A 17,876-nucleotide genomic window follows, 5' to 3' on the forward strand; every position below is an offset into this window, starting at 1 on the left:
AGTTTCTTACTTTCTCTTCTGTTTAATGATGACATGAAATGCAGGTCATGTTTTGACTTCGTGGCCCATGATAGGACACAGGGCAGTATTTCAGTAATGTCTGTGAATTCTTCTGCAGCACATGAGAAATGTGGCTGAGCGAAGGCAGCAGCTGGAAGTCGAGCACAAGGAAGCGCTGCTAGTCCTGCAGGAGAAGCAAGAGGAAGTCAGACGGTTGCAGCAGGTATGCAGCGTGTGAGAGAATGGACATTTTACTCTCTGAATCCCTGGAAAGTGATAAGACTCCTGCACCTTGTTTCCTTCGAAGTGCAGTGTATGGAAGAGCTATATGTGATTTTACAGGATAAAGTAAACCAGGGAAGAGTGTTTGCGTCTAGGCGAACTCTGGTACCTGAGCAAAGTGAGGGGCTTTTTTCATGAATGGCAATTCTGATCTCTCACTGCTGTTTGTCCAAAGACCAAAGATGCTTTCAGTCAGTTCAGTGTTTTAAATCTATAATGTCAAGGTGGTGATGATAGTAGAAGTGAACTTAGGTAGGCTGCTTTCTTACTCCATTTCTTATTTCTTCTTAGGCACAGGCAGAGGCAAAAAGAGAACATGAAGGAGCAGTACAGCTTCTAGAGGTAAGACAGAAGGAAACAAGATGGTTTAATGGCTGCAGATTTGGTATCTTTTGTTCTTAATGTCAGCTTTCTTGATGCCCTGGGTTTTATTAGTTCTTGAGCAAAATGCTTTAACGTCGTGATTGGATACGACATGTTGCTGCTGTGAACAAGTATCGGTTGTGCTGGCAGAGTGGTCTCAGGGGTCAAAGTTTTCTGGCATTAAATCCTGGCCTGCTCCGTCCTTAGGTTAACTTCATTCAGATTGTGCCCAACAACTCTTTCAGGGATGCATTAAGTAGCCAACCTCAGATCTACCTGCTCTGTTTTCAAGGATAATCTACAGGGAGGAAGAATACTTGTGTCCATGTGATTTGAAATTTCTTTTGTGTGTATGTGCTCTATGCTTTTTATTAGGGAGAAAAGGAGAAATGTGACCTTTGGCTGAGTATAACAAGTGATGAAGTTTGAGGCAGCTCCCTTGTCCCATTTGTTAGGCTGGGACCAGCTGTGTGAGTGTTCCGACATCCACACAGAACACATTTTGCTCTGGTGGCAGACAGCTTAATGGTGCAACCTGGCAGATGTGATGAGCGCTGTTTTGGTTTTGGTTTGCGTTATCTCAGCATTTGTCAGGATGGCTTTGGAGAAAACCTTGGTTGTGGATTCCTGGAGCTGCAAAGGCAAAGCACCAAACCCTGGGACTTGATGTGGTGATGTAGAGGCTGCCGCAGAGTTGGGTTAGGTGTGATGGCAAATGGGGCAGCTTCTGCTCTCTCAGTCTACTGAGGTTTTCTGAGTCTAAAACATCTGAGACCAAGCAGAATGCCTCGCTGTCCAACACCTGGACAGTGTGATTGCATGCTAATGAGGCCGTGGCCCTGCCTGTAGTGGTGACATACAGTCAGGGATGGCAGGCTGGATTGCCTGTGTCTACTGCTGTGCAGCAGGTCTGTGGCTGTTAGGAGCCCAGGAGAGTTGAGGGAGATGGTAAGTGTCCTTGATGGAGGAGATTGCTCCATGGTTGCAAACAGCATCTCCTTTGCAGGGGGCTTGACCTGTATCTGAACTGCAGAGCTCGAGAGTGCCGGGCTCCTACTGGGTGGGGTTGAAATTGTTGCAGACTGGGCGAATGTTGTGGGGAAGTGGCATTATTTATTGCCCCATTTTCACGTCCTTTCTGGGACATCTGCTTTTTGCTGCAGGGATGGGATCAGAGCTGATATGGGTGCTGCTTTTATGTCAGTTGGTTTGTAGCTGGCTTTTTAGCAGCCTTTAAGGGAAGGGAGGTTTGATGCTTGCCAAATGTTTTCTGAACTAATTCATTGAAGGATTGGAGAAGCTGCTTAGGTTTAAACTAGACATCTACCTGTGCAAAGGAAGAAAGGGACAGTCATGTTGTTCTGTGGTGGAGAGGCTGGTCATGTTCTTCTGCAAGGGCTTCATCAGTTAAATATTAGTGCTTTCATGTTACTGGTACAGAGATGCTTTATAAGTCAATGACACCAGGTGGACCAAAGAAAGAGAAATTGCCATTAAAAGCTAGTTTAATGTGGACCAACAGTCATTTAAACGACTTAACTATAATCATAGTCATTCCAGAACATCAGTGTAGGGCAAAATTAGGGGATTTGGGGTGCCTACACTGCATATTGTCATTTTTACCTGTGTTTGGATTGCTTTTTGATGTAGTAATGTAATGAAGAATGAGTGTGGTCTGTTTCCCTGTTGGAAGAGTTCAGTCACATGATTGTCATAAGTGGAGTCTCCCTCCCCTTGAGTTCAAAACTCAACTAGACAAAGCTCTTGGCAGCCTGTTCTAGCTGACCCTGCTTTGAGCTGAGGTGATCTCCAGAGCTGCCTTCCAACCTCAGCTTTTCTCTAGTTCTGTAGTAAGGCAGTGATGGGGGTGAGTAGAGGTATGGGATGGTTTCTGTGTGCAGAGGTGCCATGGGTAGAAGGACTCTCTCATCTTAGAAAGAAAACCATGAGAGTTATGGTCATGGGAATGGAGGAGTTCAGTAGTGGTTCCACTTGATTCCCAGCACTCCTTGGTCTCAGACCTGGAGAAAGGTCTGGACACAAAGTGTCCCTTCCATTCGTTTTGTGCGTTGTTGCAATGTGCTGGGAAAAGAGGACTTAAAATTTAACACTGACAGGCAAAGCGTATTGTGATTTGGCTCAAAGCATATTGCGATTTGGAGGACCTTAAACAGTGCATGGTTATCTTATTCATGCATTTGGTATGTGGGATTTGGCTTTTGTTTAGCAAGCAGATGCTGGTGGGAATGAGGTGGGAATCTCAGTCTAGAACAAGGCAGACACTAAGTCAGTGAGAAAACAGTTTCATTCAAACTGAGGGCTGGGTTATCTTTGGCAGATTGTTGATTTTTGCCTAGTGTAACTGCTGATGTGGTTTTATATCTCTTCTTGCTTTTCTTCTTGCTACCAGAGTACTTTGGATTGCATGCAGGTACTACTATAATCCTGTCAGACAGGACATTTTTGTCCTCTGTCCTGATTTTGACAGTTGCTTGATATTCTTGTTTTAACTATGCTCCGGAAAAGATTGCAAGAGTGTCACCTTCAAGAAATAAATGTGATTAAAGGAGCTACCACTATGAGTTTGATGGAGCAGCTGCTTTTCTGTTTGAATGCTTTGCTTTCTCGACCAATTAGAATTAGAAGCTTTATTTTTGGGGTGTTTCCATATTTTCAGATATGTCCAACTGTGCATCTTCTCCACGTCACATACATTTGGAGGTCTTTTGGGAACTACTTGCAGTCCAAGAGTGAAGTGTTTCCTTCAAAACCCAAAAGCAATGGCCACATAATTGCAAATGAAAATGCCGCAGAGAAAAACACAGATCCTGCTGGCTTTGTAATTGATTGGAAGATGGGAAGCAGAGATTGTGAAAAATGGTTTTCACAGAAGAGATAGAAACTAATGAAGTTGTAGTCTGGGAGCTGTGCTATCCAGCCTATTCACAAATAATTTGGAGAGAAGGCTTATGTGGAAGTGATGGGGTTTGTAGCTGATAGAAAAATGCTTTCAAGAATCACCTTCAGATCTGACTGCAAAGAGCTGTGAGAAGATCCCATGAGTAACAGGGATATTAACTGACAGGTAACACTGTGCAAAGGCATGCACATGGCAGAGAAAAAGCCGCGACTAAACATGCATCATGGTGGGCTCTGAATTACCTGTTGTGGCAGGAAATGCAATGTTTGAGGTAGGGTGTTTTTTTTAAAATGTCAGCCTAATTCATCAGTCTGGTCAAAAAGGCAAGTACAGTGTTTGGAACTTTTAGGAAAGAAATTAGGAATAGCCCAAGGGTATGCCCACATCCTGTAGAAGTAGCACCCACATCTATGTGGAGTTATGGGTGTTCCTTTAATCCCTTTGGCGTTAGCCCTGCTTTGAGCAGGTGTTTGGATTGCAAACCTGTAGAGTTCCCTTCTAGCAAAATTGTGATTTTCTGATCTCAAAAACATATAGCAGAAGATACAGAGAAAGGTGACAAGAGAAAAGTAACAAGGGACATCTGGATGGGGAACATCATCTGTAGGAAAAGTGTAATAGAGCAGCTAAGGAGAAGGTCTAAGAGGACAGGGCTGAGCTGGTGGTGGTTGGGTCTAGCTTGGTGTGGAAAATCAGAGTAAGTTCCTGAACTGGTGGCTAAACTGACCCCACCAAGCTCTGCTCCCTGCTCTTGCAGCCTCTTCTGGTAATTATGCTATCAGTTGGTGTGTGGCTCCTCGTTCTCCCCCTTTTGGGTTGGGCATAGACACAAAAGTTTCCTCTCTTCTGTGTCTGGGGCTTGATTCCTGCTGGTTCCCTGAAGCTCCTGGCCGTGTCCTTAGGCTCCTCTTCCTTATCCCCCTGCCTCTTAGCACTGCCCTGGACACTTGCTGCTTGCCCAGCTGTGCGTGAACCTCTGCAAGTAGTCTGCTGGAAGCACACATTGTGTATGGTGTGGTGGTAATACTGAAAGGACATTTGTGCATTGTTTTGAGTAACACAAGATCTAAAAGACACCTGACTAATTAGGTATCTCAGAACTAAACTGTGGATTATCCAGGCTATTGGCTTGGCCACCAGTATAAATGGATTAAACTGTGATTAATAAATTTACAGAACCAAGGTACTGTTATGATGCTGCTAAACACAATATCCAGATGCATCTGCTGGCTCAGGTCTCCAGATAAGATAGGAAAACCCTCTCCAGTCCTGCAGTCATTCTGTGCCTGTCGCTTGTCCTAGGCTGTGTCCCACGGTGGGATCAGGGACAGATGCTGGTCTAGAGGAAGCCCTACTTTGACCCAGTGCAACTGTTTTACTGTTCATGGTTTCTTTTCTCTATTAAGATGTAATGCATAGGGGAGAAGCATTTATGTGAAAAATCTTATCTGTAGGTAAATTTGAACCCTTATGATTGCAGAGAAATTCTGTACAACATGACATGGTGAACAAGGAGTTGAGTCTGAGCAAGTGGGGAATGCAGATGCTTCTGGAAGTTGCTCGTGGCATCTGATACTCTCAGTTCAGAGACAGTTACTTCTTGCCAGACTTCAGAGACTTCACCAGGCTTCCCTTAAAGACTGAGAGCTCCTAGCTAATTGTGAAGGAAACAAGTGATCGACTGACTTGTTTAAAACAGATATGCCACAAGAAAATAAAAAAGCATGTGCACTTGGAAGTTGGTAGGGAGTGCACTAGAAAGATTTTGCAGTACTTTGAGACCAGAAAAAAAGCTTTTTCCAGGTCAGATATGTTATTTTTAGAGCTGCCTAAAAAACAGACTTTCTGTCTTACAGAATATTTCAAGGCTTTTTTTTTTTTTTTTTTGAGTTGGAAGGAGAAAAAGACACTTCAAAAACATTTTGTGGAATGGAAAATTTTGAAGAGCACAATGCAGTCATCTGTTTTGGTGCATCTTACCTATGCAAAATGATGAGATGAGTGACTACAAAGCTTGATGTGATCTCAGCCCAAAGAGAAAAAAGAGAACAAATGTCATCTCTTCCAAGGCAGACCCTGCACCTCAGCGAGATGCACTAATGCCAAATTAAATATTTTCTGCATTAACTCAGTTGAAGAACTGCTGATTAGATAATATATTCCCATCCAGCATCAATGCTTTTTGTTTGCTTATTACCTGAAGCGCTTGAGCAGGGTCTGCACAGGATATCTGTCAAGGAAGCCAGAGTAAGCTGTTGATGGTGGAAGAGTGAGAAGAGGAAAGGAGCAGTTGCATTCTCCTGGGAATTGATGTGCCTACAACTAGGGAGTATGTGGGGATGTATAAGGACATCCAGGACTCAGCAATGTTTTGGAAGGGGAAGACACAGGGATGGTAGAAAGAGAATACTAGGAGATACAAACAAGTGGTTCTCTAGTAGGAGTGCGTCCTTCCCTCTGCATAGTATTTCCCCAAGGCTCCCCTGCATCTCATCTTTCTGAGATGCAGCTTTCTTGGTACTCAGCATGCATTTTCCTGGAGCACGTCATCCCTGCAGGACCTGGTGGCAAGTGTGTGGGCTGCTGACATCAAATAAATGTTCTGTGGCATGGGCCAGGGCGCTGATGGTTTCTGCCCTTCCTAGTGCCTGGAGGAGCCAAGATCTGGAGGGCCAATTTGGAGTCCTGTCCAGAATGGTGGGGAGGGCAAGGTAAGGTTTTGGGAACTTGCTGGAGCCTCTGGAGTGATGGATGAGATAAAGCATTGGGAGAGCAGTTCCTTTTGAAGACATGATTTTAGTGCTCCAATAGACATGCAAAACCTTTTTGATCTTTTTCTTTTCAAGACTTATTTATCTTTGACTTACCTCATCTGGTATTGTGCAGGGCTTGGATAGGATACTGAAGTTCAAACCCAGCATTTCAGGGATAATTCCTAACTGAGCTTGCAGTCAGTCTCCTAACAGATGATGAGTCTCAGGTTTTCAGAGATACTATAGGTGCAGAGCTGCTAGTTCCTATCGACCATTCCTGGGCAGGACACACCTTTAGGTTCTTGGAGTCTGAGACCCACTGAAAAGGTGCAGCAAAGATGAATGCTTTTTGGAGCCTCATTGGTGGTTTTGATATGGGTTTGTGCCTCATCTTGTGTCTCTTCTGTCAGGCCCGGGTGAAAGATCTTGAAGACCAGTGTCGCAGTCAAACAGAGCAGTTTAGCCTCCTGTCTCAGGAACTCAAACAATTCCGGCTTCAAACAGGAAAGATCGACCTTCTTACCTCTACACTGGTGACTTCTGAACTTCCTCTTGCTCTGTGCAGCTGTACCCCACAGCCCCACTGGGAGAAGGGTAATTGCTGGAAATGCCGTGGATGTTTTGGCAAATGAGTTGTTATTTATGTAAATGGAAAGGTGTAAGGGAAATAATGCAAACATTTAGTTAACTTTTAGAATCTCTCTCTCGTAAATACCTTTGGTTCATCTTGTAGTCATAAAGAGAACCTGGCATTTCTCTGACCAAAGAGAGCCCAGGGTGTCCAGTCTGTTGCACTGGTAAATTAATCATATTTTTAGAGACTTGAGCTGCTCTAAAGGATGTTTACTCACCGTGATGGTCACTGCTGATCTTGTATTCTGCCTGTGGCTAAAAGTAATGGACAGATTATTTTATTGCAGAATCGACTGTTCCTGGATTGCTCGCTCACCAGAGTGCAAAGAAGGTTCACAATGAAGAGACTGATGAATTGGAGTCATCCCAGCAGGCGCCTGATGCCACTGTTGGCTCCCCAGTTGCTCCTGTCAGTTCTCAGAAACAAGCCAAGAAAGTGGAATCTCAGTCAAACTCTTCAAAATCAGAATCCATGCAGAACAGTCCAAAATCTTGCCCAACTCCAGAGGTCAGTATGGGCGTCCCCTCTGTGGCCTGTGCTTTGTAGCCACAACGGAATAAATGCATTGCTGAGAGCACCAGTAATGTTGCATTCATTCCCTCCTGTCTGCCTGAAGAAAATGGGAGAAAACAAAGAGAAAAGCTGTAGGAAAAAATTAAAAAGGCCTATGCCTGTAACGCTCATTTGAACATATTGCTGTGTTCCAGGAAGAATGACTTTGGCAGTTCATATACTAGAAAAAAATACCTACTTTGTGTTCTGGTGCCTGTGGTGGGTCTTCATCAATAATACATTTGCTCTGAGATCTGCTTTAAAAAGGCAGCCTGAACTGGTTCATTGGCACCATTTCAAACGAACACAAGGGAAGTGCATTTCTTCAAAAAATATGATTGTATTACGTAGCTCATTGACACTGGATGTAAAACTCCAAGATGTCAATGGCATCAAAAAGACTGAGACAAATGTCTCAAAGGTGCTTTGGCCAGTAGCCACCAAATGCATTCAGGGTGCAGCCTCCAGCTTAGGAAGTCCATAAGTAGCTGATCACTAGAAAGCAAGAGGCTATACCAGCAAGATGAGTATTATGCTTGCCCTGTCTCTTCCTTCAGCTTATGCTACTGTCTGTTATCAGAGCCAGCTCTTTGGACTAGATGGCCCTACCAGTTCCAACTAAAGCTCTGTCTAATGTTCTGAAAGTACATAAACATTATATTGAAGTATTTACAGGTGCTAGAGGGGAACTGTCTGAACAAAAGCACTTAGAGACTTAGACATCTAATAGAGCTATAAGGTTTCATTTGTTCAGATTACCGTTTGTGTTGCACACAGGCACAACTACCATTTAGAGATAGCAAGAAATTAATATACTGAATTATGGATATGTAGGGTGGAAGGGGCCTCCAGAGTCTCTAGTCCAGTCTCCTACTCAAGTGGGACTATCATCAAGACTAAATCAGCGTGGCCATGGCTTTGCCTAGCTGAGACTCTAAGTTTTTCAAGAATGCAGATCCCCCAACTCAGTGGGAACCTGTCCCAAAGTTGCATCACCCACCTGGGCGAGGAGTTTTTTTCTAGTGTCTGACTGGAACCCCTGAAGCTCCAACTTGGAGCTGTTGCCTCTTGTTATGACTTCTTCACCTTAAAAGTCATTCTTCCAGATGGTCCTTAAGCCCAGTGGCCAGACTGGCACTATACATGAGCTTAGAGGACTTGTTCACTGACGTTCAAACCCTTTGAGTGTTCCTTTACTCTGATTTGGGCCATATCGTATCCTTCATCTTTCATGTTTTTAGGTGGACACTGCAAGTGAAATGGAAGAATTGGATGTTGACAGCATCTCTCTAATGCCAGAGCCAGGCAGCCAAGGCCCTGCAAAGCTCCAGGTGTTCTTAGCTCGATACAGGTACTGGGTCATTTCTTATGGTCTCTGAGGTTAGACAGATTATTTCATAGTTGCCTACTTTACACTCTTCTCTAGCATTCACCGCTGTTAGGGGTGGATATTAGGTTAGAGCATGTATCTTATTTGTCCATGGGATTTTGAGACCAATGTGCTTAGCTTAACAAAAACATAGTAAGTTCATTTGTTGTTCAGTGAACAACACTGTGTGAAACTCTTTTTTTTTTTTTTTTTTTTTTAATATGATACTGGATGGAAAATTGAGTTTGAACTGACACATTCCTTGAAATGCCTGACTTCTCCAAAATAGTCCAAGAAAATCTTATTCCAACAATTAAGAAAATTTCATCCCAGAAATCCTGAATTGAAGTTTTTGACCAAAATCATTCTGGTTGTAATTTTAAAAGAAAAAGTGCACAGAATAAACCCAGATTTTCCTGATAACTATTGCAATTCACTGAGCAATAGCCATTTACAGTTCAAAAAAAGTATTGGCATACCCTTCAACTTTTAGACTGTGGGTTGGGAGGAAGAGAGCTGGGATCATTCTGTGCTTGTGAGGAGCAGACCAAATGTGATCTGTGTTTTCATGTCAGAGTCTTGGGCCCATAAGGTCTTGCTCAGCTCATAGAGAGGATAACATTGCTTTGGCATGTTGAAATCCCTTTTAAAGACTAAAGAACAGGAATTAGCAACAGGTGCTTGCAAAGATAAAGATTTTTTATGAGGCATTTTCCTGTCATTGGCCCTCTGATTAACTCAAGGATCCCTGGGTGGGCAGGTTAGAACTACTTGGAGTCAAAATCCTGTTGCCAATGTATTTATCATTTTGACACTAGTGGAGCTTTTGGACTGCTGCTTAAAATGTGAAGTTACAGCACTGAGAGTTGTATAACTCGGGTCCTGAGGGTGAGATAAATATGAAGAAAAATGCTATGAACCTTTTCTTTACTCATGTAACTTTTGTCATGCACAAATCAGCTCATTCTTAGGGTTTTAAATATGAGAATTTTCAGATTCTGTGCTGTGGTTGTCCTTGACAGTTGTACGGCTGATAAAGTGTACCTTAAATGTTTATGGCATTTTCCATGCTGTGGGGTTTTCTTGTTGGTGTTTTTTTTTTTTTTTCCCCCCCAAACTATTAAGTACATGAAATGTAGAGAGCTATCTACGTAAAATAGTTAAGAGTGCAGGTGAATTTAAGGATGTCTACTTTAGAAATGCTGAGTCCTACAACTTATCTACTTGGTACACTCAGAAACACAGCAGATACTCAGGTAATTAAAATCTTTTTTTAAACACTTTCTTGAGTCATTGTGATCTGTTCCTTCAGACGTCACAAGACATCTGTTCTGCTACTCAGAAAATTATTCCTAGCTGCTCTTTGAACATGGAGCAATATGTTATTAGTTATATATAAAACTATAAACTAGAGTCTTGACCTTTGTCTGTGGAATTTGCTGCTTGCAAAAATTGGATGCAGTCCCATGAACTGTAAGCTGATCTAACATCACAGCTTTAATGTGTTGTTGTGAAAGTTCCTATACAAAGTAAGTCTTCATATTGTAAATATTTCAGCTACAATCCTTTTGATGGACCTAATGAAAATCCAGAGGCAGAGCTTCCGCTGACTGCTGGAGAATATATTTACATCTATGGAGACATGGATGAAGATGGCTTCTTTGAAGGTGTGTTTTAGTAGAATGAAATATGACCGAACTGCTGTGGAGAATTGATCTCTTTAAAAAAAAAAACCCAAGAGAGGAATTTAGTGAATCATGAAACTTCAGGGTAAAGGTTTTCTGCCCAAAGTTAGTTTGTTAGAGGGAAGAGCAGATTCTGTTGGCAAAGGCTTTTTTTATGTCATGATTAAATTGAGTCTAAAACATGAAATCCTGGTCTAGTGATTTCAGTGTGGGTTTTGCCACTGCTTTCGGCAGAGCTCCAGCTTTCATCCCCATATGGTTCCTCCCTAGCCACAGAGAGGAACATGTTCAGCCCTGGGCACCTTCTGCAGCCGGTCTGCTCCCCTCTTCCCAGTGACTGCATAGTGAGCCAGAGACTGTAGGCAGGTGATGGTCTTGATTACCTGTTGCTCTTTTGGCAGAGTGGGGTATAAGCCAAGCAGCCCAAACTACAGACATTATCCTATTTGGTATCATACAGCGTGTTTCTCTTTTGGCATTTTTAAAAACACAATCCTGGTTGACTAGCAGGCAGATGGAATTGAAACCAAGAGTTGTGGACTGTAAATTTGTAATGAAGTTTCTTTTTGGAGCTGGCTTAATGGGATGAAGGATCCTAATTTACTGAGGTGCTTTGCAAGGGCTGAGGCAAATGCATGCCATGTTGCACTGCTTGCTCTTTGACTGTTCTGGCTCTTTTTCTTTCTATTTCCAAGCTTCTCATGTATTTGTTTGTTTGTTTGTTTATTGTTTGAAGAATAAAAAGGTTATTCTTTACTAACGTTTTCTGCTTTCCCTGCTTTCAATTGATTTGCTGTAGGTAGAGTTTAAAAGGGGAAAGTAAGTGCAATCCCTGCGCACTGCTCATTTGACTGTGATGTGATGGTTCTTGCACGTACCAAGAGTGCTGTGGTATCAGTCATCCCTGTGGGTCCTTTTGGGACATCTGTATTACAGAAGCTAGCATAACAAAGGAGGGAACTAAAAAGAAGGCCAGAGCTGAATACAGAGCTGGAAAGATGGATTTTCGTGAGGAAGTACTACAAAACCTAAATCTGTATGGCTGGGAGAAGACGTAAAATCATCAATCTGTGTAGTTTGGGAAGACTAGAAAAAGACACTTAAGTTAGTGAAAGAGCTGTGATGAGGAACAGTAGCATAATGAAGAAGGAAAAACCCTTAAGCTAATTACACAAACCAACTTTCCAGTTAGTTGGCTCTGGAATGTGTGGAGCAGTGAGTGTTCTCACCATGGCCATTAGGGTCTAACTAGGACAACCTTAGAAAATGCAGGAAACTTTGCCAGGAATAACCTCCCAGAGGTGTGTTTTTTCATTCCTGACAGTAGTGTAGTTATGACATAATGTAGACGTTGTCACATTGTCTTCACAGATGGGTTGGAAGGCTGAACGGTAGATGCAGTGGTAACAGGTTTCCTGTTTTTTGTTTAGGGGAGCTGATGGATGGCCGGCGAGGGCTGGTCCCCTCCAATTTTGTTGAGCGAGTTTCAGATGATGACCTCATGACGTTTCTGCCTTCGGAGCTGAATGATCTCACCCATAGTTCATACCAGGAGAAAAGCTTTGTCAGTGCAAGCACCAGCAGTGGAGATAAGAGTGATTTCTCCATTGAAGAAGGTAGCATCAGTCCATTGGCCAGTAGAGCAGAAGGAGACCAGGAGGAACCTGTTAGTCATACAGCAGTGCCTTACCCAAGAAAATTGACTTTGATCAAGCAGCTTGCCAGAAGCATAGTTGTAGGCTGGGAAGCACCACTTTTGCCAGCTGGCTGCCCAGACATACAAAGCTACAACATCTATGTGGATGAAGAGCTACGTCAAAACGTGAAGAGTGGCTTTCAGACCAAAGCCGTCATTGAAAAGCTGGATTTAAAGACGAAGGCTTACCGTGTATCTGTGCAGAGTGTGACAGAGCAAGGCAGTTCTGATAAACTGCGATGTACTTTCTTTGTGGGGCAAGACTTTTGTGTGGCACCAACTATGCTGAAAGTCAGAAGCGTCACTGCCACATCAGCAGAGGTCATGTGGCTTCCCTGCAACAGCAATTACAACCATGCTGTGTATCTCAATGGGGAGGAATGTGACATAACAAAACCTGGGGTCTACTGGTACACTTTCCGCAACCTGCAGCCGAGCACTCAGTATGTTGCCAAGCTGGAGGCCCGGCCCTTGAAAACACCTTGGGAAGAGGTCCCAGTGGGACAAGAGCAGAACTCAGCTGTGATACACTTCACTACCCCACTAGCAGGTATCAGAGCAGTCATGTCCATTGCCACTGTGCATGGAGTGCTTGGAGCAGTGCGCTCTGTCATTACTTGGCTATGAAGCCTTGGGGTGAAGGGAAGCAAGGTTTGCTAGGTCCCAAAGCCTGAGATGCTGTCCTGTTCTGTCTTAATGTTTTTCTTCCTTTATTTTCAAAATTTATTATCGCTTTTGTTTCCATTTGCTCTGAGAAGACATCCCCTTTGCTGATTTGAACAGCATGCCTCTCAGGGCATGGAAGATCTGGTTTGCCATGACCTTGCTCTAAGGGTTGCTGCATCTTGGCCTCAGCTACTTTTGCAAAGTTCTGTTTTCTGTGCATTCAGGCTTTCACAGAACAAGAGCACCTTATTTTCTCTGGTTCTGTCTATCATTTCCCAAGACTAGCCTGGCTGTTCTAGTGCGGTTCTGCAGTGGCAAGTCTGGTGTGAGAGTTTTCTCTTTGACTCTAACCAGTGTTTAGTTTAGCTTTATGTTGTAGTGAGGTAAGCAAGAGGAAAATCTGTTCGGTCTTCCACAGGCACACCTGATGCTCCTTTGGATGTCCAGGTAGAAGTCGGTCCCTCACCAGGTATCCTCGTTATCAGCTGGTTACCTGTCACCATTGATGCTGAAGGATCTTCCAATGGAGTTCGCGTCACTGGTTACGCTGTGTATGCGGATGGACAGAAGGTATTCTGCTGGTGCTGGGCGAGGCTGGCGTTTGTGCAGGGGTTGGCTGGAGGCTGGTGCGGGCAGTCGCAGAGCCTCGAGACATCGAAAGCAGCTGGTGACTGTACCAGTCAGCCCCGACATGTGATGAATATTAATGTTACTGAGGTGCTCCTGTGACCTAGCCAGGACTGGGCAGTACTTCGTGTATTTGTGAGACATAAAGAAAAAGGAAGACAAGGCCATGCTCTGAAAAGTGAGGAAACTTTTTTTTTTTTTTAATTGGCAGAGGACTTTTCTAATTAATATGTCATTAGCATGTTGAATGGGAGCCAACTCGGCTGCAGGTTGGTAACATACGGATGATCCAGACTTGTGGGATCCTGAGTAGGAGACACAGCAACAGCAGAATGCAACGACAATGCTTGAACAGTGTTTCATGCTGGCATCAGTAGGGAGACTTCGTTCCTCGTTAGAGTGCTTAGTTTGTTTCTAACCTCTTTAGCACATCATAGCACTTTCTTGCTGTGGACTATCTTTCTTGTGTATTTTTAATGCTAGTATTACAGTGTCTTCCTTCTTCCATGTTTCTGGTGTGTCCACCTGAAACACGGTGGGGAAGAGGAGTAATGACACTACCTTACCACAGTGATGCCAATAAGCTGTGGGAAAGCTACCAAATAAGCTCATCTCTGTCAGTGATGTTATACCCAAAAGTTGTGGTTTGGTTAAAATGAAGAGCAGTAAAAAAATGCCACTTTTCAAAAATAAATCTTCCCATGCTTTCCATATAGGAAATGGATAGTGACAAAAAATAGAGAAGGTAGAAACTATGGAAAAATTGAAAATATGTGATAAAATATGGAGAAATACAGAAAAGGCTTCAAAAACCTTGATCTAATAAGCATGCCATGAGGAGGCAATGATAGTCCTTGGCCTGGAAAGGAGTGATCAGAGAAGGGACAATGCTTGGGCTATTCATTTTGACTGATGCACTCCAAAAAAGACATCTGTCCAGATTTTTGATGCGTTCTTGATATAACTAAGCTAGGAAAGTTTATGTGGCAGGACCCTTCACTAGCAAAACAGGACAATTAGTGTCAGCCTCCTCTGTCTCACCTTAGGCGCTAGCTTGATCCTTGGGGAAGCAATGAGCTCAGTGAGCAATGAGTCCACAGGGCATAGACAGAAAGAAGTACACAACCTTGCCACCATCTGAGGCTTGTCTCTGGACTATGAGGAGTGCAGTGTAGTTCTCCAGCCCTTTCTTAAATTAGGAACAAGTGAAGGGAGAGGTGTATAAACGCCCCAGGGTCCAGTACAAATACTGGTAAAGAACCTCCAAGGATATTCTGTATTAAAAGTGTCCTGTGGTCTTCTGCACACATGATGTTGTGCCACTGGCCATGGGAGAGGCAAACCACAACTGTTTAAAAGAGCACAGTGCAAAACAGAGTGGTACTGTGTTGGATGATTGCTTTTTATCATGGAAATGCTTTTTCCTCTGCACAGGTCAAAAAAGGAGGAGTCTGGAAAAGGAGGCGGAAGGGAGCCCCAAAAAAAGGCATGGCCTTCTAAAGCATAGGGAACAAGGAGAGTTAAAACCTGGAGTAGGAGGGAATATAGTCTTATTTTATAGAACATCCAGTTTATCAAACGGTTATGGTAACAATTTCCCTTTACTGTTCATTCTTCCCCGACACTGTGCAGAAGGGTGGGAATCCTGCATGCGTGCTGTCAAGAGCTTTGGGGATAGTTATTAACTTTGGATTCAGGAATTGTCATTCTCGGAAGGGCTGAGCTGTCCACAATGAATAATTGCTCCCTGGTCTTCTGCTTGCAGGCAATAGAAGTTACTTCCCCAACAGCTGGGAGTGTCCTGGTGGACTTGTCCCAGCTTCAGATGTTCCAGGTGTGCCGGGAGGTTTCTGTGAGAACAATGTCTCTGTATGGGGAGTCAGTGGATTCAGTTCCAGCCCAGATTTCCTCAGTCTTGCTGCGAGCATCTCGCCGCTCTTCACCTTCAGATTCTGCCGTTTCTACCACTTTTATCTCTAGACTTCCCCGTGGAGAACTGAGGGGCTTTCTGCCTGCACACAGCCCACCCATGCACCAGACGGCTGCACGACTGCTTCAACAAAAAGTTCCTACTGATAGCTCAGATGCCAAATTGACTGATCTCTCCTCCAGCCACGACAGCTCAGCACGATCTCTGCCAGAGAAAGCCTCTTCACTGCTGCACCTCCCCTCTCCCAGTGCTTCCTTGGTGCAGGTTTTAGGCACTTCCCCACAGGGATTGGACACTGTGCAAGACAAGAAATGCCTGACTGTGCCAACTCAGCAAGCTGGCAGCACAGCGCTCCCTGGTGAGGGCACAGAGCCTGTCCCTTCAGGGGAAGTAGAATTGCAAGGCCTGGGCAAAGGGCTGGAAGTGCAGGTAAGTGCTTACATGACCTGCCCAGTACCAAGTGTGCTGGGAAGGAGAATTAATCATTTTGGGGAATGGCACTGAGCAAGGTAGCCATGTGTGCAGAAGAAGTGGCAAGCTGTCATGACCCTGGGTATTTGGAATCCTGTAGAGTGGGTGGTTTCAGAGCTTTTTTAGGACAGTGGTGAGGACATCTGGGAAGCACGTAAGAAAACAGTGTGGGCTATAGGGTGCTTGCTGTGTGACAAGAGGGAAGTGGATCCTGTTGGTTTGTGATGTGTTGTATCAGGAGAAAGGATTTTTTTCCCATTATGACCTTTGACACTGGGGACTCGGGGCAGTGCTTCAAACCATCAAAGTCAGCATGACTTCATTAATTGTGGCAGTGTGAGTTTGCAGAGGCTCAGAGTTAGACAAAGGCGTGGAAGACTTCTGAATTGCTGGAGCATCAGCAGCTGTGTGGGCCCAAGACCAAAGGCCAGATAAATACAGAGTAGAATTGAGATGTTGAGTCAAAAATTTCAATAATCATTCTTCAACACCTGGTTATTTGCTGCTCATGGCACCACAGGTCAATTGTTGTGATTCGTTTGCCCATATTTAGATGTCTGGATGGCTACACATGGGTGGGTTGCTTTGCCTCCTTTGTAGTCAGTGCAGCGAAATGGGTACTTCCAGGATGCAGATCATCCTTGCTCAAGACGTGTGTCTTCACCTGGCTGTCAACAAAGAGAAACAGGGCAGAAAAATCCTAGCTGTCAGATTAAACACAAGATCTAGACCTGTCTGTCTTTTTCCTGAGCCCAGGGGATATTTAGAAACTAGGCACTGCAGTGTCTAAACCTCCTTAGGGGTCTGATCCTGTAAATATTTTCAAAGTGTGCTTAGTATGTAAGGACGAGGTTGTGCTTCATTGCAGAATACAGTGGATGCTGCCTTATTTTAGAGTGAGGTTAGAGAAAGGAGGACACATCCTACAAGAAGGACATTGAGTTGCTGGAGCGTGTCCAGAGAAGAGCAACAAAGCTGGTGAGGGTTCTGGAGAACAAACCTTATGAGGAGCAGCTGAGGGAACTGGGGTTGTTCAGTCTGGAGAAGAGGAGGCTGAGGGGAGACCTTATTGCTCTCTAAAACTACCTGAAAGGAGGTGGGTGTTGGTCTCTTCTCCCGAGTACCTAGTGATAGGACGAGAGGAAATCACAGAATTACTAGGTTGGAAAGGACCTTCAAGATCATCAAGTCCAACCATTAATCCAGTGCCACCATGTTCCCTAAACCGTGTCCTGAAGTGCCACATCCACATGTTTTTTGAACACTTCCAGAGATGGCGACTCCACCACCTCCCTGGACAGACTGTTCCAATGCCTGACCACCCTCTCGGTGAAGAAATTTTTCCTAATATCCAATCTAAACCTCCCCTGGTGCAACTTGAGGCCATTTCCTCTTGTCCTATCACTAGCTGCTTGGGAGAAGAGGCCAACACCCTTGTCGCCACAACCTCCTTTCAGATCGTTGTAGAGAGCGATAAGGTCTCCCCTCAGCCTCCTCTTCTCCAGACTAAACAACTCCCGTTCCCTCAGCTGCTCCTCATAAGACTTGTGCTCCAGCCCCCTCACCAGCTTCGTTGCCCTTCTCTGGACACGCTCTAGCACCTCAGCATCCTTCTTGTAGTGAGCGGCCCAACACTGAACACAGTATTCAAGCTGCGGCCTCACCAGTGCCGAGTACAGGGGCACGATCACTTCCCTACTCCTGCTGGCCACACTATTTCTGATACAGGCAAGGATGCTGTTGGCCTTCTTGGCCACCTGGGCACACTGCTGGCTCATATTCAGCCGGCTGTCAACCAGCACCCCCAGGTCCCTTTCCACCGGGCAGCTCTCCAGCCACTCGGGCCCAAGCCTGTAACTTTGCATGGGGTTGTTGTGGCCGAAGTGCAGGACCCTGCACTTGGCCTTATTAAACCTCATACAGTTGAC

General features: G+C 44.4%; 1 protein-coding gene across 1 annotated transcript in view; it reads left to right on the top strand.

The window, feature by feature from the left end:
* The window catches only part of TSPOAP1 (TSPO associated protein 1), a gene marked incomplete at its 3' end in the record, with an annotated part of 71,406 nt that overhangs the window by 30,782 nt on the left and 22,748 nt on the right, over positions 1-17,876 (top strand). Inside the window, exons 10-19 of the mRNA XM_082008665.1 lie at positions 119-223; positions 574-624; positions 3,056-3,076; positions 6,729-6,912; positions 7,239-7,459; positions 8,746-8,855; positions 10,431-10,540; positions 11,989-12,804; positions 13,339-13,490; positions 15,313-15,906. Coding sequence (XP_081864791.1) covers positions 119-223; positions 574-624; positions 3,056-3,076; positions 6,729-6,912; positions 7,239-7,459; positions 8,746-8,855; positions 10,431-10,540; positions 11,989-12,804; positions 13,339-13,490; positions 15,313-15,906 — 2,364 coding nt within the window. The remainder of the gene's footprint in view (positions 1-118; positions 224-573; positions 625-3,055; positions 3,077-6,728; positions 6,913-7,238; positions 7,460-8,745; positions 8,856-10,430; positions 10,541-11,988; positions 12,805-13,338; positions 13,491-15,312; positions 15,907-17,876) is intronic.

The sequence above is a fragment of the Phaethon aethereus genome (assembly GCF_964289735.1).
Source record: "Phaethon aethereus genome assembly, chromosome: 19".
Classification (NCBI taxonomy): Eukaryota; Metazoa; Chordata; class Aves; order Phaethontiformes; family Phaethontidae; genus Phaethon; species Phaethon aethereus.